General features: G+C 43.7%; 1 protein-coding gene across 2 annotated transcripts in view; it reads left to right on the top strand.

Moving 5' to 3' along the window:
- The window catches only part of LOC129815584 (ephrin type-A receptor 8-like), a 196,061-nt gene that overhangs the window by 162,486 nt on the left and 6,224 nt on the right, over positions 1-27,351 (top strand). Inside the window, exons 6-12 of one of the 2 annotated variants that reach the window (XM_055869530.1) lie at positions 20,788-20,943; positions 21,281-21,691; positions 23,750-23,874; positions 24,336-24,498; positions 25,166-25,262; positions 26,144-26,211; positions 27,058-27,183. In XM_055869530.1, the coding sequence (XP_055725505.1) occupies positions 20,788-20,943; positions 21,281-21,691; positions 23,750-23,874; positions 24,336-24,498; positions 25,166-25,262; positions 26,144-26,211; positions 27,058-27,183 (1,146 nt within the window). Of the gene's footprint in view, positions 1-20,787; positions 20,944-21,280; positions 21,692-23,749; positions 23,875-24,335; positions 24,499-25,165; positions 25,341-26,143; positions 26,212-27,057; positions 27,184-27,351 lie in introns of both variants that reach the window. The other variant, XM_055869529.1, reaches the window with a different exon arrangement.

The following is a 27,351-nucleotide window of genomic DNA, read 5'->3' as shown; positions in this document are numbered from 1 at the left end:
TTTGAATACATTCTTCTTTAATAAACAAATAAACACTAAACAAACTAACAAAAACAACAAAATGAACGTGAAGCTATTTAAACCGAGTGCTGACATGCAACTACACATAGACAACTACCCACAAATTCAGGTGGGAAAAGGCAACCTAAGTATGGTTCTCAGAGACAACGATAGACAGCTGCCTCTGATTGAGAACCACACACAGGCAAACACACAGAAATACAAATCATAGAAAAAGGAACATAGAATGCCCACCCAAATCACACCCTGACCAAACCAAAATAGAGACATAAAAAGTTCTCTACGCTCAGTGCTTTGACAAAGGGCTTGAAAATAAGCATTTCTGTAACGGCAGCCTTCCTTCTCTTCAAGAGAAGAGGAGGTGTAGCAGGGATCGGACCAACACGCAGCGTAGCCAGTGCTCAACATGTTTAATTAAATGATTAACCTGTCAGAGAACAATTACAAATACAAAATAACAAAAAGTGGCAAACCGATACAGTCCTAGCTGGTGCAGAGAAAACACAGAGACAGGAAACAACCACCCACAAACCCCAACACAAAACAAGCCACCTATATATGATTCCCAATCAGAGACAACACAAAACATCTGCCTCTGATTGAGAACCATATTAGGCCAAACCAGAAACAGACAAACTAGACACACAACATAGAATGCCCACCCAGCTCACGTCCTGACCAACACTAAAACAAGCAAAACACACAAGAACTATGGTCAGAACGTGACAATTTCACTGTATTCGGCTCAGGTCCACTTCATCAAATGTACTTATAAAGCCCTTTTTACATCAGCAGATGTCACAAAGTCCTTATACAGAAACCCAACCTTAAACCCCAAATAGCAAGCAATACAGATGTAGATCCCTAGAAAGACGGGAACCTAGGAAAAAGATGAACCAGGCTCTGAGGTGTGGCCAGTTGTCACGTTCCTGACCTGTTTTCCTTTGTTTTGTATTCATTTTAGTTGGTCAGGGCGTGAGTTGGGTGGGTTTGTCTATGTTTGTATTTCTATGTGGGGTTTTGTGTTCGGCCTGGTATGATTCTCAATTAGAGACAGGTGTGTATTGTTTGTCTCTAATTGAGAGTCATACAAAGGCAGCCAGGGTTTCACTGGTGTTTTGTGGGTGTTTGTTCCTGTGTCAGTGTTTGGGCCACACAGGACGGTTGAAGGTTTGTTAGTTTGTTGTTTTGTAGTTTTGTAGTGTCGTGTTTGCTGTTTTCATTAAAAGTATGATTAATCACCAATCCGCATCTTGGTCCTATCCATGCTCCTCCTCGATTGAGGAGGAGAACAACATTGACAGCCTTAACAGAAACACCCACCACAAGAGGACCAAGCGGAGTGGAGAAGGGCAGCGACAGCAGCAGAGACAGACAGAGGAATGGACATGGGAAGACGTCTTGAACGGCAAGGGTTGCTACACATGGGAGGAGATCCTGGCTGGAAAGGATCGCCTCCCATGGGAACAGCTGGAGGCAGCGAGGAGAGCAGAGGCAACCGGAGAGAGGAGCCGAAGGTATGAGGGTACGCGGCTAGCACGGAAGCCCGAGAGGCTCACCCAAAAATTTCTTGGGGGGGGCTAAAGGGGAGTGTGGCGAAGCCGGGTTGGATACCTGAGCCAACTCCCCGGGCTTGCCGTGGAGTGAGAGGGCGTCGTACTGGTCAGACACCGTGTTATGCGGTAAAGCGCACGGTGTCCCCAGTACGCGTGCTTAACCCAGTGCGGGCTATTCCACCTTGCCGCACTGGGAGGGCAAGGTTGGGCATCGAGCCGGATGCCATGGCCCAACGTATCTGGCCTCCAGTACGTCTTCTCGGGCCGGCGTACATGGCACCAGCCTTACAGGTGGTGTCCCCGGTTCGCCTGCATAGCCCAGTGCGGGCTATTCCACCTCGCCGCACTGGCAGGGCTACGGGGTCCATTCAACCTGGTAAGGTTGGGGAGGCTCGGTGCTCAAGAGCACGTGTCCTCCTTCACGGTCCGGTATATCCGGCGCCACCTTCCCACCCCAGCTCAGTACCACCAGTGCCTACACCACGCACCAGGCTTCCAGTGCATCTCCAGAGCCCTGTTCCTCTTCCACGTACTCTCCCTATGGTGCGTGTCTCCAGCCCGGTGCCTCCAGTTCCGGCACCACGCACCAAGCCTCCTGTGCGTCTCCAGAGCCCTGGACGCACTGTTCCTTCTCCCCGCACTCGCCCTGAGGTGCGTGCCCTCAGCCCGGTACCTCCAGTTCCGGTACCACGCACCAGGCCTAGAGTGCGCCACGAGAGTCCAGTGTGCCCTGTTCCTGTTCCCCGCACTCGCCCTGAGGTGCGTGCCCTCAGCCCGGTACCTCCAGTTCCGGTACCACGCACCAGGCCTATAGTGCGTCTCAGCCGGCCAGAGTCTGCCGTCTGCCCAGCGGTGCCTGAACGGCCCGTCTGCCCAGCTCCGTCTGAGCCATCTGTCTGCCCAGCGCCGTCTGAGCCATCTGTCTGCCCAGCGCCGTCTGAGCCATCTGTCTGCCCAGCGCCGTCTGAGCCATCTGTCTGCCCAGCGCCGTCTGAGCCATCTGTCTGCCCAGCGCCGTCTGAGTCATCCGTCTGCCACGAGCCATTAGAGCCGCCCGTCTGTCCCGAGCCAGTAGAGCCGTCCGTCAGTCAGGAGCCGCTAGAGCCGTCCGTCAGTCAGGAGACGCCCGCCAGTCAGGAGCTGCCAGAGACGCCCGCCAGTCAGGAGCTGCCAGAGACGCCCGCCAGTCAGGAGCTGCCAGAGACGCCCGCCAGTCAGGAGCTGCCAGAGACGCCCGCCAGTCAGGAGCTGCCAGAGATGCCCGCCAGTCAGGAGCTGCCAGAGACGCCCGCCAGTCAGGAGCTGCCAGAGACGTCCGACAGTCCGGAGCTGCCCTACAGTCCGGAGCTGCCCTACAGTCCGGAGCTGCCGTACAGTCCGGAGCTGCCCTACAGTCCGGAGCTGCCCTACAGTCCGGAGCTGCCACTCAGCCCGGACCTGCCGGAGTCCCTCAGCCAGGACCTGCCGGAGTCCCTCAGCCAGGACCTGCCGCCCCTTATCCCGGTGCTGGTCCTTATCCCGGTGCTGCCCCTTATCCCGGTGATGCCCCTTGTCCCGGTGCTGCCCCTTGTCCCGGTGCTGCCCCTTGTCCCGGTGCTGCCCCTTGTCCCGGTGCTGCCCCTTGTCCCGGTGCTGCCCCTTGTCCCGGTGGTGCCCCTTGTCCCGGTGCTGCTCCTTGTCCCGGTGCTGCCCCTTATCCCGGTGTTGCCCCTTGTCCCGGTGCTGCCCCTTGTCCCGGTGCTGCCCCTTGTCCCGGTGCTGCCCCTTATCCCGGTGCTGCCCCTTATCCCGGTGCTGCCCCTTCATTTAGGTGGGGTTAGTGGGAGGGTGGTCATTGGGAGGGGGATAAAGAAGCGGGGATTGATTATGGTGGGGTGGGGACCTCGTCCACCGCCAGAGCCGCCACCGTGGACAGACGCCCACCCAGACCCTCCCCTAGACTTTGTGCTGGTGCGCCCGGAGTTCGCACCTTAAGGGGGGGGTTCTGTCACGTTCCTGACCTGTTTTCCTTTGTTTTGTATTCATTTTAGTTGGTCAGGGCGTGAGTTGGGTGGGTTTGTCTATGTTTGTATTTCTATGTGGGGTTTTGTGTTCGGCCTGGTATGATTCTCAATTAGAGACAGGTGTGTATTGTTTGTCTCTAATTGAGAGTCATACAAAGGCAGCCAGGGTTTCACTGGTGTTTTGTGGGTGTTTGTTCCTGTGTCAGTGTTTGGGCCACACAGGACGGTTGAAGGTTTGTTAGTTTGTTGTTTTGTAGTTTTGTAGTGTCGTGTTTGCTGTTTTCATTAAAAGTATGATTAATCACCAATCCGCATCTTGGTCCTATCCATGCTCCTCCTCGATTGAGGAGGAGAACAACATTGACAGCCTTAACAGCAGTCCTCTTCTGGCTGTGCCAGGTGTCGATTGTAAGAGTACCAGATCATTCTTCAAGATGCTCACTTGAGTGTATCATATAGTTATAATCACTGTCTAAAATAATTGGAGGGGGAATGCAGAGTTGAGATGATAAGAGCCTTGAGAAATTGAATATGAACTCGCCGTGTCCTAATGTGATCGTGTAAACATCTCGTGATCAACAGCAGTGTTTCTGTTGTGAGATGAACGACACAAGGCCACTAGAAAACTCCCACACACACAGTGATACCCTCAGGGTAGGAAAACACATTGACCTTTTAGTCATTTAGCAGATGCTCTTATCCAGAGCGACTTATAGTTAGTGCATTCATCTTAAGATTGCTAGGTGGGTCAACCCCATCACAGTCATAGTAAGTACATTTTCCCTCAATAAAGTAGCTATCAGAGAAGTCAGAGCTAGTAAAGGGGAAAATAGTCACTTGTGAGTGTTAGTTCACAAAAGGCATTTTTGGGGGGGGGGGGGGGGGGGAGCAGGGGGTGCGAAGGGGGGTTGCTGTGGGTTTATTTAAGATACTCTTTGAAGAGGTAAGGTTTCCAATGTTTTCGGAGAGTGGGCAGGGACTGATGTCATAGCTTCAGGGGGAAACTGGTTCCACCATTGGGGTGCCAGGACAGAGGAGAGCTTGGACTGGGCTGAGCGGGAGCTGCACTCCTGTAGAGGTAGGAGGGTCAAGAGACCAGAGGTGGCAAAACTGAGTGCTCGGGTTTGTAACGCCCAGCACAGGAGATGAGAAGCGGGTACAGGGAGTGATCCATTAAATGTAGATGGACATGCAACAGAACAGGAACAGAGTCTGGACAGAAACACGACATGACAAACAGTGTTACTACAGGGAACAACACAGAGGAACAGACATATATGCAGGGGCAATCAACAAAGTGAGGGTGTCCAGGTGAGTCCAAAGAGTGCAGCTGCGCTTAATGATGGTAACAGGTGAGTATAATGACAGGTAGCCTTGCGCCCCCTCGAGCGCCAGGGAGGGGGAACGGGAGCAGGTGTGACAGGGTTGGGGTGTAGGGTTTGAGCATAGCCTGAAGGTAGGGATACACACACATACATACAGTATGATCTCATTTTCTCAAGTGGCTGTCAACATCTCCACCTTAATGTGAACTCCCACGAAGGAAATTATTATTTCATCAATTCATTGTCATTGTTTAATCATAAACTGATCAAATATCATTAGTTTGGTTGGAACTGTTCAACTCTCAACACTAAACTCACTCACGCAAAAACACAGTTAAGCAAACACTCCCTTTCTCTCTCTCACACACACACACACACACACACACACACACACACACACACACACACACACACACACACACACACACACACACACACACACACACACACAATCATAGACATGCCAATAACAATTTGTGCTGTGCCCCATTGGCCAGTTTTAGTTGTGCAAAACAGCAAGAAAACAAAAAACAGCAACAACAACAATCACTATCGTAACTGATAACCGCAGCAGCTGCTGGCAGCGAGAGGAGAGAAGAAGGCATTGGGAGGGTACGTGTGTGTGTGTTGTGGTGGGGAATGTTGTTATTTTGCCAGGACTAATTAGCCATCTTTGTTTGTTGGTCTGGTCCTGATGCTTTCTTCTGGCCAACATAATAAACTGGGATTAGAGGAGAGGCCATTATTTAAAGCCTTCTCTCACTTCTGGGCCATTGTAACATAGGCAGTGTAAGTGAGGTGGGGGGGAGGAGGAGAGAAGAGGGAAAGGGAGAGAGAGCAGTGAATAGAATGAATCATATCTGGACCAGACGAGGCAGCATCGTGTCACTCAAACTTTCCCCCAATCTCCACTCTGATTGGTCAGACGGATACCTCCACAGCAGGTACAGGCGACTAGAATTCACATCATGGCACAAAGCAACAGAGCTTACTCAGTGTGCTGACACACACACACACACACAGCACCGGCATTCTCTGACAGTGAAATCCATGTTATTTATGTTTAATACTCTGTCAGTCTGGGTCTGATATACAGTATCAATATTGGTGTGTTTGTCTGTATGGATTCAATATATATTGTTTAAAAGATGGACACACACACACACACACACACACACACACACACACACACACACACACACACACACACACACACACAGGTTGTAAAAAAGTGGCTGGTAGTGGGTGAGTTATTAATGAAGTGTGTGCCACCTCTGGCCTACACAACACTGTCCACCCATGCCCACGTACAGGCCTGAGCTTAACAACTACAGTGTAAAGACATGAATACAAGACAGGAGATCACTGATACACTGAGGCACTGCCAGCCAGCCTGGGTCTGGGGGGAGTTAGAGGACTTTATTAAATTATTTCCTGCTCTGACTTTACCGTTTTGAGTTAAACTGATGGGAGCACAGGAGCTGTCTCCTCTTTCAGACCCCTGCCTGCTGAAATGGCCTGCGTGAGTGTGTGCTGAAATATCATCACAGAAATGGAGGGTGACATTTTGACAACCACTGTCACCATATCACTTTGAATATTCCCTGTAGCCCTTTTCAAAACAAGGTTGGGTTGCAACAGATACACATTGCCCTTCATGGACAATGAAAGAAGTATTGAGTTGAGTTAATTATTGCCGTGCAATGACATGTTTTGAAATACATGGTTGTGCTGTACTGCACGTACTCCTGTAGCAGCTAGACGGTCTTTACCATTCGGCCATCAGATTTGCCACCAATGCTCCTTATAGGCACATCACTGTACTCTATACTCCTCTGTAAACTGGTCATCTCTGTATACCCGTCACAAGACTCACTGGTTCATGCTTATTTATAAATCCCTGTTAGGCCTCAATCCGCCCTATCTGAGATACTAACTGCAGCCCTCATCCTCCACATACAACACCTGTTCTGCCAGTCACATTCTTTGAGTAGCTTGGATGAATAAGGTGCCCAGAGTAAACTGCCTGCTACTCAGGCCCAAAATCTAGAATATGCATATAATTAGTAGATTTGGATAGAAAACACTCTGAAGTTTCGAAAACTGTTTGAATGATGTCTGAGTAAAACAGAACTCATATGGCAGGCAAAAACCAGAGAAAAAATCCAACCAGGAAGTGGGAAATCTGAGGTTTGTAGGTTTTCAAGTCTTTGCCTATACAATATACAGTGTCTATGGGGTCATATTGCACTTCATAGGGCTTCCACTAGATGACAACAGTCTTTAAAACCTTGTTTCAGGCTTCTACTATGAAGGGGAAGCGAATAAGAGCTGTTTGACTAAGAGGTCTGGCAAAATGCCATGAGCTAAGTCATGCGCACGGCCGTGAGAGCGAGCTCCGTTCCTTTTCATTTCTAAAGACAAAGGAATTGTCCGGTTGAAACATTATTGAAGATTAATGATAAAACATCCTAAAGATTGATTCTATACATCGTTTGACATGTTTCTGCGAACTGTAATATAACTTTTTTGACTTTCTGTCTGAACTAATTGCTCGCGCATTGTGCATTTGGATTACTGGGCTAAACGCACGAACAAAAAAGGGGTATTTGGACATAAATGATGGACTTTATCGAACAAAACAAACATTTATTGTGGAACTGGGATTCCTGGGAGTGCATTCCGATGAAGATCATCAAAGGTAACTCAGACCAGAGATATCTATCAACTATGCCAGTGCTTTTAGAGACTGTCGATTTAATATGAATGAATAAATATAACTTGTTATGCTCAGTAGAGGCAGCTGTGATAGGCACAGGATTCTTGTCTTTGTACCATCTCTCATAGCCCACTTTGTCCTTTTGAATTAAATAAATAAAAACACTTGATTAATTTCCTCTCTGATACTTCACAGTGAATCATGAAACAGACTCAAAAGTGGAGACAAGGCTCCTCTCTCACGTTCTCTCTCACTCCCTCTCTTATTTGCCTGCTGTGTGCTTTACACACATTCGTCAACTCTTTCTCCCTACATTTCTGTGAAGGTCTCCTTTTTTGTCTGGTATTTTCCTCTCTCTCTCTTCGTCTCACCCTTTCTTTCTGACTGTCCTCAGCTCTTACTCTTTCTTTGTATCACTCTCTCGCTCCTCTACCCTCTTTTTCCTTTTTCTCTTTCTTCCTCTCCTTTTGACCCCCCTCTCCCCTCTGTCTCTCCGCTCTGTTCCATCAGACACGGTTAGATGGTGACAGCCATTCAATTGGATAATTAACACCAGTTTAATGCTTGTTACCCACAATGCATTTGTCTCGTTTGATTTGTAATTATGAGGCGTTTTCAAAGGATAACATGTTTAGATCTGTGTAGCGCTCTCTTTGTTGTGGCTTTATCAGTGCCATTGATTTAAACCTACAGGGAAAGCAGGAGTTATATGACGCTCTATTATCATAAATTGCTGTACTCTACTTGCCTGTGTATCAGATTATGTCTGTTCATTTCCTCGAAATAGAAATAGAATAAAATCTATTGTATTTGCACATCTTCCTTTTGGAGGTTTGCATTGTCATTCAGACAAAATTATTTCTCTCTTTCCTTTTTTTTCTAAGCTGTTTGTTTAAATATGTTCCTGACTGTTTGTTGTACTTAGGTCATTTAATTAGCCGGTAAAGTGACTATAAAGACATATTACGGTCAAATTCCAGCCTCTGGGATAAAAAAATATGTTCTACTTGTACAACTTCAGATGTGTCATTTGTCTCCAGGGGAATGCAAAGCACTTGGTGAAATGAAGTCATGCTCTGGTGTCAGAGTACTGTTGCCCCGATCTCTTCTAACACTGTTTTAATAGTGTTGGTTTTGTTTTGTTTTCCATCCACAATGCAATTTCACCACCTGAAATGTAATTTCACCACCTGAAATGTAATTCCACCACCTGCATGTACAGGTAACTGCCAAAATAAAGGAAACACCCGGAAAAAGTGTCTAATAGGGTGTTGAGACATCAAGAGCTGCCAGAACAGCTTCAATGCACCTTGGCATAGATTCTACAACTGTCTGGAACTCTATTGGAGGGATGCGACACCCTTCTACCACGATAAATTATATTATTTGTTGTTTTGTTAATGGTGGTGGAAAACAGTTACATAATTTAATTGTATCTGGTCTAAGGTCTAACGTTTATATCCAATGATAAACCATTGAATTAATTAGCCGACTGTCTAATATCAGGACAAAGTTAGTGTGAATGTTTTACATTTAAATAAGGAGATATGGTTCAAGTTAGACACACAGTTTACTTTTTATCCAGAATACCTTCAGAATTATCTTGTGCTGTCTCCGGTTACATTCATATTTTAATGAAATGGTCACAGCTTCTTCGTCCTTTACTGACCCCTGTTGAGAAAAAACAATCCCATCCACCCATTCTCTATCATTCCTCAACAACCAATCCCTCCATCCACCGCTCTGTCCACAGTCTTCCAGCTCTGAGCTCATGTACATAGACACAGTCAGTCAGTCAATCAAAGACGTATCTAAATTGAAAGCAGAACATCTCATTTGAGACAACAACTGTGTTTCAAATGACTCAATCTATTCCATATAGTGCAATACAGTACTTATGGCAAGAGCCGTAGAGGGTGTAGTGTATAACGCTAAAGCCTCAAGCATTGGGTCAGATTAGTAACTCAGATAGTGGGACACAACCTTGTCTAGGAGTTTGGAGAGATTCACACCAGACTAACTCTAACCCATTTCCACTTGACTTTACTGACAAAGTTATCTATCACTCCTACCAGAACGGCAGTTCTACCTGCTTATTATTGACCGTTGTTTTGTCCCTGTAGAGAACTATAAAAGTGTGTGTGCATGTGCCTGTGCCTGGCTAGATTTCTTTGAGTTAGGCCACACTAGCTTTTTACTAACTGAATGCTGTCTATAGCTATGTATGTTAGTATAGTCCAGGTGATATGTGCCAAATTTTAGATGCCGTTCATTTTTTCATAAAAGCATGAAACTTGGTACACTTGTACAGTTTGGGATCCTGAACATTTTCAGAAAGGGAGCCATTGCAAAAACGCCTCCTGGTGGCTGTGGTGGACATTTTTCTATTCCTGATGTTTGATGATCAAAGATTACAATGGTGCCATGTACAACATCATAAACTATTCAGGTTATTATATAATGGTGGACCGCCATGGAAGGAAATGTCTGTCTGTGGCATAGAGAGCCATAGTGGTCTGCTACTGTCTTCTTGCCCCTGGTTGTGAAAGTGGATACTGTGTGTAAATTGACAGAACACAGGAAGGGCATTTGATTTCTCTGGACCCAGGGACTCCACGGGGTGATGTCATTGGCAGGTTTGTACCTCAAGTGCTTGCTGGTCCCAAATGCCACCCACCACTCCTCAAATTATATTTCAGAAGGGAACATTTTCAGTTTCGAGCAATTCACAGTTCTCCTTTATGATTGCACTAGCAGTCAATAAAACAGAAATCAAACTCATTTTGCATCACATCAAAATCAATGACTACAAATTGCATTTATTTAGTGCTTTTCACAACAACAATTGTCAGAAAGTGCTTTACATTAACCCGGCCTAAACCCCCAAAGAGCAATCAGCAGCTGCACTATGTGGCAAGATAAAGAAAAGATGGAAGGAGCCTTCTTTAGCCGTATAGAGAAGATGGTTGGAGTGCAAGCTGTGTGTCCCACTTGGCAAGAAAGTACAGTAGAGTATATCTGACAACCAGACATTTAGATAAGATAAGTCATAATAAGTTAATGGCATGGATGACCAACAAGGTCATAGTAGATCAGAGTGTACAAGACCCTAGTCTGAGAGTTGTCCACATATGCGGACATAGATCTAATATTCTATATACTTATTCAATCCACGTCATCCCAAAATTAGTCTATATGTGGGCATTCTGAGAATGTGGCCAAAACATCAGTCAACTTCTCTTGATGTGTTGTGTGAAATATTTGCAAACGGTTTTCTTGTACTGCTCATTGTTATGTATTTTGTTCAGCCAGAAGATGCAGCATATTCTCCTGAGACATCCACTGCTGAAAGACTTAATCCGTCTCATGTCGTTCTTGACAACACGCCAGTATTCCAAACCATACAATAGAACCGATTTGACATTGCTGTTATGTAGGTGGATATTTGTTTTGAGGCTGCTCTGCTCAGACCACCAGATGGGGTGAGTTGGGCAAATGCACAATGTGGGGTTTTTGGCTAAGTTTAGAGATCTTCCAGCTAGGAGAACAGGCTCCACTGAATACCTCTGGGTTTATATGATGTGGTTTTGGTCATGATGCAGTCAATGGTAATAAGGAAGAGGATCTGAGAGATGAAGGAACACTGTCTCCCTCGAGACTGCACAGTGAACCACTCAGACTTACGCAATCTGTGTGCGCAACCAATACACTTTGATTTGATATGATTTGATTTCATAATGACGTTGCATTCAAAGTGGTCGAAAATGTTCCCTATGATTGTCACAATCTTGAATAGTATATCTTGAATAGTATATAGATCTTCCAGGAAGTGTCACCACTACCAAATGCCTTGAAGTCTATGAAGTGAGAATGGGGAAGTCAGTGGACGATACGTCCTTGTACAAATCAGAATCATGCTTGCTTTGCCTTAGCTTGGTGTCAATGGCTGACGCCATACATTTTAGGTGATGCTGAATCAAAAGTAGCTGATGGCATTACCCCCAAACCGAGCTTCACTTTCCAGAATAAAAATAAATGTATCAAATCAACAACAGACATAATATTATATTGTGTACATTGTCAGACACGGTGATTTAATTGTATTTCTTCTTACACACATTCACCAATATATCATATTCTGAACTGTATATTGTGTTGTACTTGGCGTTATTGTAATTCTTTACCATCAAAACATAGCTGTAGACGTCACCTTTTCTGTGTTATGTTTGGTTCAGCAGATGTGAAGGAAAATGCATTGTCCTGCTACTGTACAGTATAAGGTTGGAAATAAAAATGGTCCCCACAACCGCCAAGAGGAGTTTTTGCGATGGCTCCCTTTCTGAAAATGTACAGGACCCAAAACTGTACAGGTTTCATGCTTTTATGAATAAGTTAACAGAATTTTCAAACATCACCTGGACTAGTAAGAAAAAAGCAATATGTGACCTTTTGCCAGCAGACCAGGTTGCACTCAAGACTCCTCCACTCCCGTTCCCCCTCAGTCTCCTAACGTGTGTAGGAATGATTTGCTTTTCCAACTCCTCTTTCTATACCGTGTTGTTTATTTATCCACTTATTCTGAGAATAAATCAAGGTCAACAAACAAAGCCAACACATAGCCACTAAGATTCATTGTAATGCAAATACTCCTGCATCTGGAACACTAGGCTGACAGACACTGACATGCCAAACAATACACAATACAAACACACATAAACACACACATAGAGTGCGCTGTCTGGTCTCTCCATTCTTGTTCTCCCGCTCTTCTCTCTCTCATTTCCTCTCTCTATTCAGTGTGTCAGACCAGAGTGAATCAGGATTGAAAGATCATCCATCAGGGGTTATCTAAGGCACTGCATCTCAGTGCAAGATGCATCAGTACAGTCCCTGGTTCGAATCCAGGCTGTACCACATCCGGCCGTGATTGGGTGTCCCATAGGGCGGCCCACAATTGGCCCAGCATCGTCCGGGTTTGGCCGGGGTAGGCCGTCATTGTAAATAAGATTTTGTTATTAACTGACTTGCCTTTTTAAATAAAGGTGAAATAAAAAATGTAAATCTCTACACCAGCCCTCCTTTCAATTCTCCCATACAGTGGGGAGAACAAGTATTTCATACACTGCCGATTTTGCAGGTTTTCCTACTTAGAAAACATGTAGAGGTCTGTAATTTTTATCATAGGTACACTTCAACTGTGAGACAGAATCTAAAACAAAAATCCAAAAAATCACATTGTATGATTTTTAAGTAATTAATTTGCATTTTATTGCATGACATAAGTATTTGATCACCTACCAACCAGTAAGAATTCCAGCTCTCACAGACCTGTTAGTTTTTCTTTAAGAAGCCCTCCTGTTCTCCACTCATTACCTGTATTAACTGCACCTGTTTGAACGCGTTACCTGTATAAAAGACACCTGTCCACACACTCAATCAAACAGAGTCCAAACCTCTCCACAATGGCCAAGACCAGAGAGCTGTGTAAGGACATCAGGGCTTCAAATGTAGACCTGCACAAGGCTTGGATGGGCTACAGGACAATAGGCAAGCAGTTTGGTGAGAAGGCAACAACTGTTGGAGCAATTATTAAAAAATGGTAGAAGTTCAAGATGACGGTCAATCACCCTCGGTCTGGGGCTCCATGCAAGATCTCACCTTGTGGGGCATCAATGATCATGAGGAAGGTGAGGGATCAGCCCAGAACTACACGGCAGGACCTGGTCAATGACCTGAAGAGAGCTGGGACCACAGTCTCAAAGAAAACCATTAGTAACACACTACGCCGTCATGGATTAAAATCCTGCAGCGCTCGCAAGGTCCCCCTGCTCAAGCCAGCGCATGTCCAGGCCCGTCTGAAGTTTGCCAATGACCATCTGGATGATCCAGAGGAGGAATGGGAGAAGGTCATGTGGTCTGATGAGACAAAAATAGACCATTTTGGTCTAAACTCCACTCGCCGTGTTTGGAGGAAGAAGAAGGATGAGTACAACCCCAAGAACACCATCCAAACTGTGAAGCATGGAGGTGGAAACATCATTCTTTGGGGATGCTTTTCAGCAAAGGGGACAGGACGACTGCACCGTATTGAGGGGAGGATGGATGGGGCCATGTATCGCGAGATTTTGGCCAACAATCTCCTTCCCTCAGTAAGAGCATTGAAGATGGGTCGTGGCTGGGTCTTCCAGCATGACGACGACCCGAAACACACAGCCAGGGCAACTAAGGAGTGGCTCCGTAGGTCTCAAGGTCAAGGTCCATCTCAAGGTCCTGGAGTGGCCTAGCCAGTCTCCAGACCTGAACCCAGTAGAAAATCTTTGGAGGGAGCTGAAAGTCCGTATTGCCCAGCGACAGCCCCGAAACCTGAAGGATCTGGAGAAGGTCTGTATGGAGGAGTGGGCCAAAATCCCTGCTGCAGTGTGTGCAAACCTGGTCAAGAACTACAGGAAACGTATTATCTCTGTATTTGCAAACAAAGATTTCTGTACCAAATATTAAGTTTGCTTTTCTGATGTATCAAATACTTATGTCATGCAATAAAATGCAAATGAATTACTTAAAAATCATACAATGTGATTTTCTGTATTTTTGTTTTAGATTCCGTCTCTCACAGTTGAAGTGTACCTATGATAAAAAATTACAGACCTCTACATGCTTTGTAAGTAGGAAAACCTGCAAAATCGGCAGTGTATCAAACACTTGTTCTCCCGAATGTATATATATATATATATATATATAAATATAGGAACATAACACACATCACGACAAGAGAGACAACACTACATAAATAGAGACCTAAGACAACAACATAGCAAGAGCGCATCACATGACAACACACCATGGTAGCAACACAACATGACATCAACATGGTAGCAACACAACATGACAACAACATGGTAGAAAGACAACATGGTAGCAGCACAAAACATGGTACAAATATTATTGGGCACAGACAACAGCACAAAGGGCAAGAAGTTAGAGACAACAATACACCTCGTAAAGCAACCACAACTGTCAGTAAGTGTCCATGATTGAGTCTTTGAATGAAGAGATTGAGATAAAACTGTCCAGTTTGAGTGTTTGTTGCAGCCCGTCCCAGTCGCTAGCTGCAGCAAACTGAAAAGAGGAGCAACCCAGGGATGTGTGTGCTTTGGGGACCTTTAACAGAATGTGACTAGCAGAACAGGTGTTGTATGTGGAGGATGAGGGCTGCAGTATATCTCAGATAGGGGGGAGTGAGGCCTAAGAGGGTTTTATAATTAAGCATCACTTTTTTTAGCACACTGCAGTAAGATTAAGGGGTATTGAGAGACTTTAGTAAATTACGGAAAGGCATAAAGAAATATAATCAACAACATTGAGTGCTGTACAATACAGTAATATAATATAGTAACACACACGTTTTTTGTGATCCATATTCTGTATTTTTTTTAAATAATGGTCAAAATGAGGTTATTCGAAATTGGACGTCTGCCCATGTCGTGAGGATGTCGGGAAATGCCTTTAAAGCAGCCCATTAGGGGCAACAGCGAGCACTATTACCATGAAGTGGACAGAGGTGGTGGATGGGCTTAATCCCATGACTCCGGATCTGAAGTGGTAGACACAAATGTTTAATTTCTTTGATTTAACCCTATCCCAAACCTTAACTCTTACCTTAGATATTTCGAATGAATGCCTAAATGTATCCCATTACACTTGTACCCATATACGGGTTGAAAATAGCAGATTTGGGCAGTGATAAGCTCCTAAATGGGAATGCAGTGGCTGTACAGTAAAATGCTATAAATGATGTCAGGCTCTGCGCTTCACAATGCTGTATGGGTTTTGACTGATGGCTGCTCTAAACTTGAGCACCGCATGCGACAAGAAGTTGCCCCCATCCCTCATGCTATTTGGGCATCTTTTGTTAATGTTTTGTTGTTAAGTGAGGGAAATGCTATGAATTAAGAAGATTCTGTGTATTTTTAAAGATGAGACGTTGAGGAGTATAATAAATACAGTTTTGATGTCATGCAAGCAAGCCAAACACCCGTGAGTACAAATGTACACTTTACATTTCCATATCATAAAACCATGTCATATACAGTTTCAACATTTATGATCACTATGTTTACAAGATGACATGATGTCATACCCTGGGTTGTTCTGAACAGAATGATCCTATGTTTGTCTATTGCAGGTATTCCCAAACTGGGGTACGCGCAATGCCATCGGGGGTACACCAAATAAAAATGTGATTCACATAAATAAAACATTTACATTTTTTAAAACATTTTTAAATATTTTAAAATGTTTTAATTCTTCACATTTTCTAACAGACCATTTATATTTTCCAATGGGGCTATACATTTGGGTGAGGTTTTTTTCTCACCTGAGAAGCATCGTTTCACTGCCAAACATAAAATTAAACCATCTAGTGTTCAGCAAAATAACAACACAATGTCAAAGCCTAGTCAAATAATTAACATCCAATCACATTAACCGTTACTCTCTTGCGGAAATTCCACTACCAGTCCGTATGTAGCCAAACATAGCTGCTGCTCATGTTGGTATCTGTACTGATGGTGAAAAAGCCATGACAGGGAGACATAGTAGAGTGGTAAAGTGTGTGCAAGCAGTTGCCCCCGACGCCACTTGGGTACACTGCAGCATCCACCAAGAGGCTCTTGCTGCCAAGGGAATGTCTGACAGCTTGAAAGACGTTTTGGACACTACATTGAAAATGGTTAAGTTTGTTAAAGCAAGGCCCCTGAACTCTCCTGTATTTTCTGCACTGTGCAATGATATGGACAGTGACCATGTAAAGCTTTAACAACATACAGAAGTGCGCTGGTTATCAAGGGGCAAACTATTGACACGTTTTTCTTTACTGACTATAATCTTCACCTATCTGGGTGATGTTTTTTCTCTCCTGAATGATCTGAATCTAGGATTACAGGAACTCTCCGCAGCTATATTCAAACCTGGGGACAGAATTGAGGCTATGATTAAGAAGTTTGAGCTCTTCTCAGTCTGCATTAACAACACACAGGTCTTTCCATCATTGCATGATTTTTTTGTGTGCAAATGAACTCAAGCTTACGGACAATGTCAAATGGTATATAGCGAAACACCTGAGTGAGTTGGGTGTGCAATAACGCAGGTAATTTCCCAAAATGGATTACCAAAAAAAAGGATTCATTATCCCTTTCATGCCCTGCCTCCAGTCCACTTACCGATATCTGAACAAGAGAGCCTCATTGAAATTGCAGCAAGCGGTTCTGTGAAAATTGAATTTAATCAGAAACCACTGCCAGATTTCTGGATTGCGCTACGCTCAGAGTATCTTGCCTTGGCAAATCGGCTGTTAAGACACTGATGCCCTTTGCAACCACGTACTTACAGTTTAAGCCGGAAGTTTACACACACCTTAGCCAAATACATTTAAACTCAGTTTTTCACAATTCCTGATGTTTAATCCTAGTAAGAATAGCCTGTTTTAGGTCAGTTAGGTTCACCTCTTTATTTTAAGAATGTGAAATGTCAGAATAATAGTAGAGAGAATTATTTATTTCAGCTTTTATTTCTTTCATCACATTCCCAGTGGGTCAGAAGTTTAAATACACTCAATTAGTATTTGGTAGCATTGCCTTTAAATTGTTTAACTTGGGTCAAACGTTTTGGGTAGCCTTCCACAAGCTTCCCACAAAAAGTTGGGTGAATTTTGGCCCATTCCTCCCGACAGAGCTGCTGTAACTGAGTCAGGTTTGTAGGCCTCCTTGCTCGCACACGCTTTTTCAGTTCTGCCCACACATTTTCTATAGAATTGAGGTCAGGGCTTTGTGATGGCCACTCCAATACCTTGACTTTGTTGTCTTTAAGCCATTTTGCCACAACTTTGGAAGTATGCTTCGGGTCATTGTCCATTTGAAAGACCCATTTGCGACCAAGCTTCAACTTTATGACAGATGTCTTGAGGTGTTGCTTCAATATATCCACATCATTTTCCTGCCTCATGATGCCATCTATTTTATGAAGTGCACCAGTCCCTCCTGCAGCAAAGCAAGCCCCACAACATGATGCTGCCACCCCTGTGCTTTACGGTTGGGATGGTGTTCTTCAGATTGCAAGCCTCCCCCTTTTTCCTCCAAGCATAACGATGGTCATCATGGCCAAACAGTTCTATTTTTGTTTCATCAGACCAGAAGACATTTCTCCAAAAAGTACGATCTTTGTCCCCATGTGCAGTTGCAACCCGTAGTCTGTCTTTTTTATGGCGGTTTTGGAGCAGTGGCTTCTTCTTTGCTGAGCGGCCTTTCAGGTTATGACTCGTTTAACTGTGGATAAAAAATTATTTTGTACCTGTTTCCTCCAGCATCTTCACAAGGTCCTTTGTTGTTGTTCTGGGATTGATTTGCACTTTTCGCACCAAAGTACGTTCATCTCTAGGAGACAGAACGCGGCTCCTTCCTGAGCGGTATGACGGCTGCGTTGTCCCATGGTGTTTATACTTGTGTACTATTGTTTGTTCAAATGAATGTGGTACCTTCAGGCATTTGGAAATTGCTCCCAAGGATGAACCAGACTTGTGGAGGTCTACAATTTTTTTATGAGGTCTTGGCTGATTTCTTTTCTGGAATTTTCCAAGCTGTTTAAAGGCACATTCAACTTAGTGTATGTAAACTTCTGACCCACTGGAATTGTGATACAGTGAATTATAAGTGAAATAATCTGTCTGTAAACAATTGTTGGAAAACTTCCTTGTGTTATGCACAAAGTACATGTCCTAACCGACCTGCCAAAACTATAGTTTGCTAACAAGAAATTTGTGGAGTGGTTGAAAAACAAGTTTTAATGACTCCAACCTAAGTGTATGTAAACTTCCGACTTCAACTGTTAGTGAGAGTGGATTCTCGGCCCTCACTAACATGAAAACTAAATACAGTCACAGACTATGTGTGGAAAACTATTAAAGACTGAGACTCTCTCCAATACAACCCAACATTGCAGAGTCATGTGCATCCTTTCAAGCACACCCTTCTCATTAACCTGTGCTTAGTTATTCACAATTTTTTGATTAACAAATAAGGTTTTATACGTAAGATGGCTAAATAATGAGCAAAAGTATTATTATTATTATTATTTTTGCCCTGGTCCTATAAGAGCTCTTTGTCACTTCCCACGAGCCGGGTTGTGACAAAAACTCACACTAATTCTTATGTTTAATAAATGTATCATATAGTGTGTGTGTGGCAGGCTTACAACAATGTCAAAAAACGAAATTTTAGAGTTCGCTGACCCTGGAGCTGGAGGGGGTACGCAGCTGGAGGTTGAATGTTTGAAGGAGTACAGGACTATAAAAAGTTTGTGAACCACTGGTCTATTGTGCTGAAAATTCGCAGTGGAACATGCACCTAAACACACGCATGACTCCTTTCTATGTGCACCAATATTACAGTCTGTTTAACTGAATTGCCCTGTGAAAGATCATATTTTAGAACTTAGCTGGTTATGTTGGCAATAGAACAAGCTTTCAAATGATGCCACCTGACGCCGATTGCGGTTTATAATGGGCCGTAAACAACAACAGTAATTGTGGGATGGCGGGGATGCAAAACAACAAAACAAGAGTGCTTGCTCTAGTCCCTCAATGGCACAGCTAGGAGGGTTCAATGAAGCACCTTATTGTTGATGACTCTTCTTTGAGTCATAAAAATGTATTGGAATTACTTAGGAACTCCTTGGAGAGGTGTGTGGCCACTTGGAGACACCACTTACTCCTCTCATTCAGACCCTTGTCATTTTTTTGTCTTATGTTGCACGTACCCCATATTTTCCAGGAATATTCTTATTATGCTACTGAGTGTATCCAGAATATTGTCAGTTTTCGTTATCAACAAACGCAGCAAAAAGTATAGTAAATATAACATGCATATAAAATCAACAGTGTAGTGTCCTCATATTTGGTCTAATAATGTTTCCACTATTTCGAAACTGTTCCATTTCAATTGCTGTCATGCTTATGCATATGCATTTCATATGCATTTCTTCTGTAAGAAACGTTTCAATTTATCCCAGTCCATATAGGCCAATTCCCACGAGTGCAAAGGGTTAATGTTTTAACCCTATCCAAAACCTTAACCTTTCATTTCTAAATGTAACGTTTGGAGCGACTTTGCATTTGAGGTTGGGGAAATGTAATGATGCTGAGCAGGAGGAGTCAAGCCAGGGTGTCAAAAACACCAAGAAATCTGACGTTTGGAGCAACTTTGAAATTTGGAGAAATGTGGAAAAACATCAGAATCTGAAGTGAAATTGGAAAAACCATGAGATCTTGTTGCATCCTTAACAGAGCAGAGACGTGTTGGTAAGCTTTTTCCTTTTTTGCTAAGGAGGCACGATGAAACCATGATGTTGCCAGATATTTCCGTTTCCCCTGCCACATAAACCATCACTTATCAGTGGAGCCTGTATTATTGAAAGTTAATATGTAGTATGTGTGCTGAATAAGGTTGAAACGTCGTCTACATTTAGATTTTCCTACGGGAGTATGAACAGTGCACTGACTCTTTGGCCCAAATGTGTGTGTAAAAGTCTAACTTTCTTCTCCCTCCTCTCCAGTCAGTGAGTCTATGCAGGGTTCCAATTACATATTGACTGTTGGAGTTTACCTAGAAATAATGGGGTGGACCAAAGAATAATATTTTTCAAGATTATTATGCGTATTCATATACATTTTTGTCTCTCTCTCCCTTTCTTTCCACTCTCTCCCTTCCCTTATCAATTTCAATTGCATGGGAAACGTATGTCTACATTGCCAAAGCAAGTGAAATAGATAATAAACAAAAGTGAAATAAACAATAGTCTAATAAACAATAGTCATCAGTAGTCTTAAGTCTGTCTACGTTCAGCCGCAAGCCGACTTTAAAGGCGAAGCTGACTAATCTATAAATCCCATTGTATTAACTGCTCAATGGTAAAATGGTAAAGAATTATCAGTGAGCATTACACTTACAAAAATGTAATATTATAGTGTTGTAATGATGTGCAAATAGTCTCTCTCTCCCCCTCTCTCCCTTTATTTCTCTCTCTCCACTTTGCTCTCTCCCTCTCTCTCTCCCCTCTCTCTTCCCCCCTCTCTCTTCCCCCCTTCTCTCTCCAACCCTCTCTTTCCCATGCAGCGTGTGAGGTGGGTTTCTATAAGCCAATGGCAGGTGATGGGTTGTGTGGGAGGTGTCCTCTACAAAGCCACTCAGAGACCAGAGCTGCCCTCTACTGCCCCTGTGACTCCAGCCACTACAGGGCCCTTACAGACCCCCCTGCTGCACCCTGCACAAGTACATAACTCATAAATGCACACAGTTATGCACACACACAGACCGAATAATCCACTACACATGTAGGTCCACCTCTCTCACACATGGCCTGGGTGACCTGGGTGATTTGGTTAATTGGGCATATGCTACTTTTCTATGATTATTTATTTGAATTTCCCTTTTAGAGGGCCTCTCTAAACACCAGATGAACATAAACATCTGAAAGAGAAAATAGAAGCACATTCTACTGGTTCAGGTGCTAGTCATGAAGAAACACATGAAAATATACACCACTTTCTCTCTCTTCTCCCTTCAAATTTTTCTCCTCCATCTCTTTTTCTCTCTATCCTCTACTTAGGCCCCCCAACAGCTCCAGTTAACATGATATCGTCGGTTAACGGTACGTCAGTGAATCTGGAGTGGGGGCGACCGCTGGACTCGGGGGGTCGCAGTGACCTGCTGTACAGCGTGCTCTGTCAGAAGTGCTCTGGGGAAGGGGGGCAGTGTGAGGACTGTACAGCAGGGATGGGTTCAACCAGTGGGGGAGAGGGGATGGGAGGAGGGGGTGGAGGGACGGTGGACCACTCTGGGGTGGTCCCGGTGCGGTTTGTTCCCCGGCAGAGCTCGTTGACCGAACCCTGGGTTACCGTTCTAAACCTGGTTGCCCACGCCAACTATACCTTCCGTATCCTTGCGATGAATGCCGTGACTCACCTAAGCAATGAGCCAGCGCCCTTCATATCTGTCAACATCACCACGAACCAGGCAGGTAGGGGACACCTGTATCGATTTAAAACATATAAATATATGCATGTAGATTGTTTTACCTGTGGATCAAACACATACAGTTTACACATTAAAAATAACATCTCAACAGCTAGGCTGCATGATACAGTACATACAGTGCATTCAGAAAGTATTCAGACCACTTGACTTTTTCAACATTTTGTTATGTTACAGCCTTATTCTAAAATGGATTAAACAAAACATTTTCCTCATCTACTTGCAACCAATAACCGATAATGGCAAGGAGAAAAATGTATTACAAATAAAAAACAGAAATACCTTATTTACATAAGTTTTCAGACCCTTTGCTATGAGACTCGAAACAGGTGCATCCTGTTTCCATTGATCATTCTTCAGATGTTTCTACAACTTGATTGGAGTCTACCTGTGGTAAATTGAATTGTTTGGACATGACATGGAAAGGTACACACCTGTCTATATAAAGTCCCACAGTTGAGAGTACATGTTAGAGCAAAAACCAAGCCATAAGGTCAAAGGACTTGTCAGTAGAGCTCCGAGACAGGATTGTGTCGAGGCACAGATCTGGGGAAGGGTACCAAAAATGTCTGCAGCATTGAAGGTCCCCAAGAACACAGTGGCCTCCATCATTCTTAAATGGAAGAAGTCTTCCGAGAGCTGGCAATTGGGGAAAAGGGCCTTGGTCAGGGAGGTGACTAAGAACCCGGTCACACTCCTTCTGGGAGAACCTTTCAGAAGGACAACCATCTCTGAAGCACTCCATCAATCTGGCCTTTATGGTAGAGTGGCCGGACGGAAGCAACTCCTCAGTAAAAGGCACATGACAGCCTGCTTGGAGTTTGCCAAAAGGCACCTAAAGGATTATCAGACCATGAGAAACAAGATTCTCTGGTATGATGAAACCAAGATTGAACTATTTGGTCTGAATGCCAAGCGTCACGTCTGGAGGAAACCTGGCACCATCCATACGGTGAAGCATGGTGGTGGCAGCGTCATGCTGTTGGGATGGTTTTCAGCGGCAGGGACTGGGAGACTAGTCAGGGTCGAGGGAAAGATGAACGGAGCAAAGTATAGAGAGATCCTTAATGAAAACCTGCTCCAGACTGGGGCGAAGGTTCACCTTCCAACAGGACAATGACCCTAAGTACACAGCAAAGACAACACAGGAGTGGCTTCTGGACAAGTCTCTGAATGACCTTGAGTGGCCCAGCCAGAGCCCGGACTTGAACCCGATCGAACATCTCTGGAGAGACCTGAAAATAGCTGTGCAGCGACGCTCCCCATCCAACCTGACAGAAGTTGAAAGGATCTGCTGAGAAGAATGGGAGAAACTCCCCAAATACAGGTGTGCCAAGCTTGTAGCTGTAACGTCTCTCGTCGGAAGGCATGTACCAAAGCGCAGCGTGGTAAGTGTTCATGATATTTTATTTCACAAAAACACTCGAACAAAATAACAAAGTAAAAAACCAAAACAGTTCTGTCAGGTGCAGACACTAAACAGAAACGGAAAAAGGCTGCCTAAGTATGATTCCCAATCAGAGACAACGATAGACAGCTGCCTCTGATTGGGAACCACACTCGGCCAAAAACAAGGAAATAGAAAACATAGAATGCCCACCCTAATCACACCCTGACCTAACCAAATAGAGAAATTAAAAGGCTCTCTAAGGTCAGGGCGTGACAATAGCGTCATACCCAAGAAGACTTGAGGCTGTAAAGTTGTTTCAACAAAGTACTGAGTAAACAGTCTGAAGACTTATGTAAATGTAATATTTCAGTTTTAATGTTTAATAAATTTGCCAAAATGTATAAAAAACAGTTTTTGCTTTGTCATTATGGGGTATTGTGTGTCGATTGATAAGGGGGGGACAATGTAATCCATTTTAGAATAAGACTGTAATGTAACAAAATGTCTAGAAAGTCAAGGGGTCTGAATACTTGATTTGACATATATTGACGTTTTGTAGTTGGGCTCCATGGAACATTGATGTATGTATGTTCTGGTTTTCTAATAAAAAATAAAAATTGTTTCTCTACTTCCTGTATCCTGCTCTCTGTTCAGCCCCTTCCCAGGTGATCGCCATTCGCCAGGAGAACGCCAGTCAGAACAGCGTCACTCTGCAGTGGCACGAGCCTGACCAGCCAAATGGAATCATACTAGAGTATGACATCAAATACTATGAGAAGGTAGAGTAGATACATACATACATACAAACATACGTACATACATACATACAGTAGATACATACAGTAGATACATACACTAGATATATATATGCATGTATGTGTCTCTCTGTCTGTGTTTATGTATGCTGATTGATTCGTGAAAGTGACAGCCTAGCAGCGAAAACAAGTTAATTGCTTTGTGGTTCTGCATGCCCTGACACACAGCTAATGAGGTAAGAGAGATCTGAGCAACACACACACAGACCAGGATCCCCACAGTGGGGGTGGTCACTGGAGACTTGAGGTTGTGTTTATAGAGTGAATAGTGTCATACACACACACATGCCTGGATGGTACAGACAGATTAGTGTGGCTGCTGTGTTGTTATCTTAATCTGTGCAAACTCCCGGGGTTACTACTGGATACATCTGCAATATCAACACTGCTTGTACAGACTGTCTTTATCAGCTCTCCTCCACCAGGATAAGGAGCAGCAAAGTTATTCCACCCTGAAGGCTAAGGGGACCACGGCCCTGGTGTCTGGCCTGAAGCCTGGTACCAGGTACATTTTTCAGGTCCGGGCCAGAACCTCAGCAGGCTGCGGACGCTTCAGCCAGAATGTGGAGATCCAGACCGGGAAAGCAAGTAAGAGAATGAGAGTGGAGCACTATTTTCATTTGTAAAATCTCTCACTAGGTTTAGAAGTGCTTTGTATTCTATTGGTGTCTATTGGTGCCAACCTATCTGTAGTGTTTTTACAGACTTTACTGTAATATTTACTGCAGTGTTTTTGCAGACTACTGTAGTATGCTATAGTATTCACTATAGTACTATACAAAAACACTACAATAAATACTAATGTATATTCCACAAAAACAATACTATAGTATACTACGGTCATGTCTGCAAAACACTACAATGAGTACTATAGCATACTACAGTTATGTATGCAAAAACACTACAGTAAATACTACGGTATACTACAGTAATGACTTCAAACACACTGCTGTGAACACTACAGTAATGTCTGCAAAAACACTACAGTGAATATTATAGTATATAAATATAGTAATACTACAGTATCCATAATATATTATAGTATATTTTCATGAGGGACAGAATGGTGCTGGGTTGAAGATCCATGAATGTCAGTGGGACCAGGAAGCCTTCAGACAATCCCATAATGCTATAGATCTGTGCTTTGTGTGAGGGCCACCCCTGTCAGGAAAGCTGCTGCTGCAGACCTAAGCCTCAAAGAGCACTGAACACACACACACACTCACACAAACTGGTTGTGTTGTTGTGTGCCCAGTTCCTCTGCGCTACGACACTATGACTATCATCTGGATCTGTATGGCGCTGGTCTCTGGCCTGGTCACCTTCCTGGCCATCGTCATCTGCAGGAAACGGCAAGGCAACCCTTTCTTACACTACACCACTACCCGTGATGTGGATGAGTCCTCTCTGACTCTACGTCACTCATATACGTATGTGGGATATTTTTTACTCTACCTTAACAAGGGTTCAAGTAAATTATACCATTGTCTCTATAGGATTCATTTATTTTATAATCAACATTCATATTAGTATTTTCATTTTTATCCTTAATCTGTCTCTGATGTTGTATACCCATATGCATTAGGATGACCTCTAATCTCCTCTGAGGTCCGCTGTATCTCAGTTGGTAGGGCATGGCTCTTGCCATTCCAAGATAGTGGGTTTGATTCCTGGGACCACCCATCCGTATATAACGTATGCAAGCATGACTGTAAGGTGCATTTGATAAAAGAGTCTGATAAATGGATTCATTTTTTTTCCCCCCATAGGCTCCAGTGCTACAGTAACTGTCTATTTTCAGTCCAACAGTCCCACAATAGTCTCTCTAACTATGTTCCACTAATGCTTTTAAATAGCCCAGAGTAGTTCTCATTCTAGATTAGGGCATGTGTTTGTTAGCAGTGGAAAGTCAGGTCATCTCCCAGAGTTTCTGCATGGGTAATGTTCAGACCCAGCTGAGTTTTGTACTTCTAAACAGTCAGTTTAATTTTTATGGCTGTTCATGTTAGTTAAATAACAATGCTAATGTTTTCACTTATCCCTCTCCTTCTCTCCTTTGATGTCTAGAATTTACATCTTCCACAAATAATTTGTGGATTTAATTATTTCCAACTTCAATGCATGTTAGCGTTTTCAAGCTGAGTATGAAAGATAGAATGAGAGGAAAACCGTGAGAAGTGTGGTGTATCCCCGTGTGACTCTAAACTATTCTAAAGTACTGTTTGATATACAGTCACTGTGGCTATAGCAAGGCCTTCCAGGACTCTGATGAGGAGAAGATGCACTACCAGAATGGCCATGGTATGTTTGTATTATTATTATTACTGGTTTGTTTTTATTGCCATGTTTTATTATACCCCCCCCCCCAGCCTTCACTCCATTAACTTGCCTATTTAAATAAAGGTTAAATAAAATACAATCATTTTCATCCTCAGTGTACACAGTTCACTTACCGTTTGATTCAGATTTATTGAGGTACAAAATCTCAGTACTGCAGTCTCTCTCTCTCCCACCCTCCATTTTCTCTTGCCGTCTCTCTCTGTATTTCCCTCTCTCAATTCAATTCAATTCAATTCAAGGGGCTTTATTGGCATGGGAAACGTGTTAACATTGCCAAAGCAAGTGAGGTAGATATTATACAAAGTGAAATAAACAATACAAATTAACAGTAAACATTACACATACAGAAGTTTCAAAACAATAAAGACATTACAAATGTTATATTATATATATACAGTGTTGTAACAATGTACAAATGGTTAAAGCACACAAGTTAAAATAAATGAGCATAAATATGGGTTGTATTTACAATGGTGTTTGTTCTTCACTGGTTGCCCTTTTCTTGTGGCAACAGGTCACAAATCTTGCTGCTGTGATGGCACACTGTGGAATTTCTCCCAATAGATATGGGAGTTTATCAAAATTGGATTTGTTTTCAAATTCTTTGTGGATCTGTGTAATCTCTCTCTCTCTCTCTCTCTCTCTCTCTCTCTCTCTCTCTCTCTCTCTCTCTCTCTCTCTCTCTTTCTCTCTCTGTGTCTCTCTCCCCCTCTCTTTCTCTCTCCCTCGCTTTCCTGTGACAGTCTCATGTAGCATATTGTTTCCATCCAGTGGTATGTGACCAGATGCTAATGTTGTTTATTTTAGTGTCATTCCCCGACGTGCGATTCTACATCGACCCACACACCTACGAGGACCCTTGCCAGGCCGTCCACGAGTTTGCCCGAGAAATTGAAGCTTCCAGGATCAGAATAGAGAAAATCATTGGGTCAGGTAAAATGAAAATCATGGCTGAAGAAAAGGCTGCGGTGTGCAGCGGAGAGGAATGGCACAGTGGAATCAGAGCGTTGCATGGGGCTGTCAATCAAACACACAGACACACAGGGAATAATAACATCACACTGGCACAGCAGGACATGGTAACACACAGGCATTATAATC

Source organism: Salvelinus fontinalis, chromosome 18, assembly GCF_029448725.1.
Source record: "Salvelinus fontinalis isolate EN_2023a chromosome 18, ASM2944872v1, whole genome shotgun sequence".
Lineage (NCBI taxonomy): Eukaryota > Metazoa > Chordata > Actinopteri > Salmoniformes > Salmonidae > Salvelinus > Salvelinus fontinalis.
Note: the sequence above shows the minus strand (reverse complement) of the source record. Positions and strands in the feature narration are given on the sequence as shown.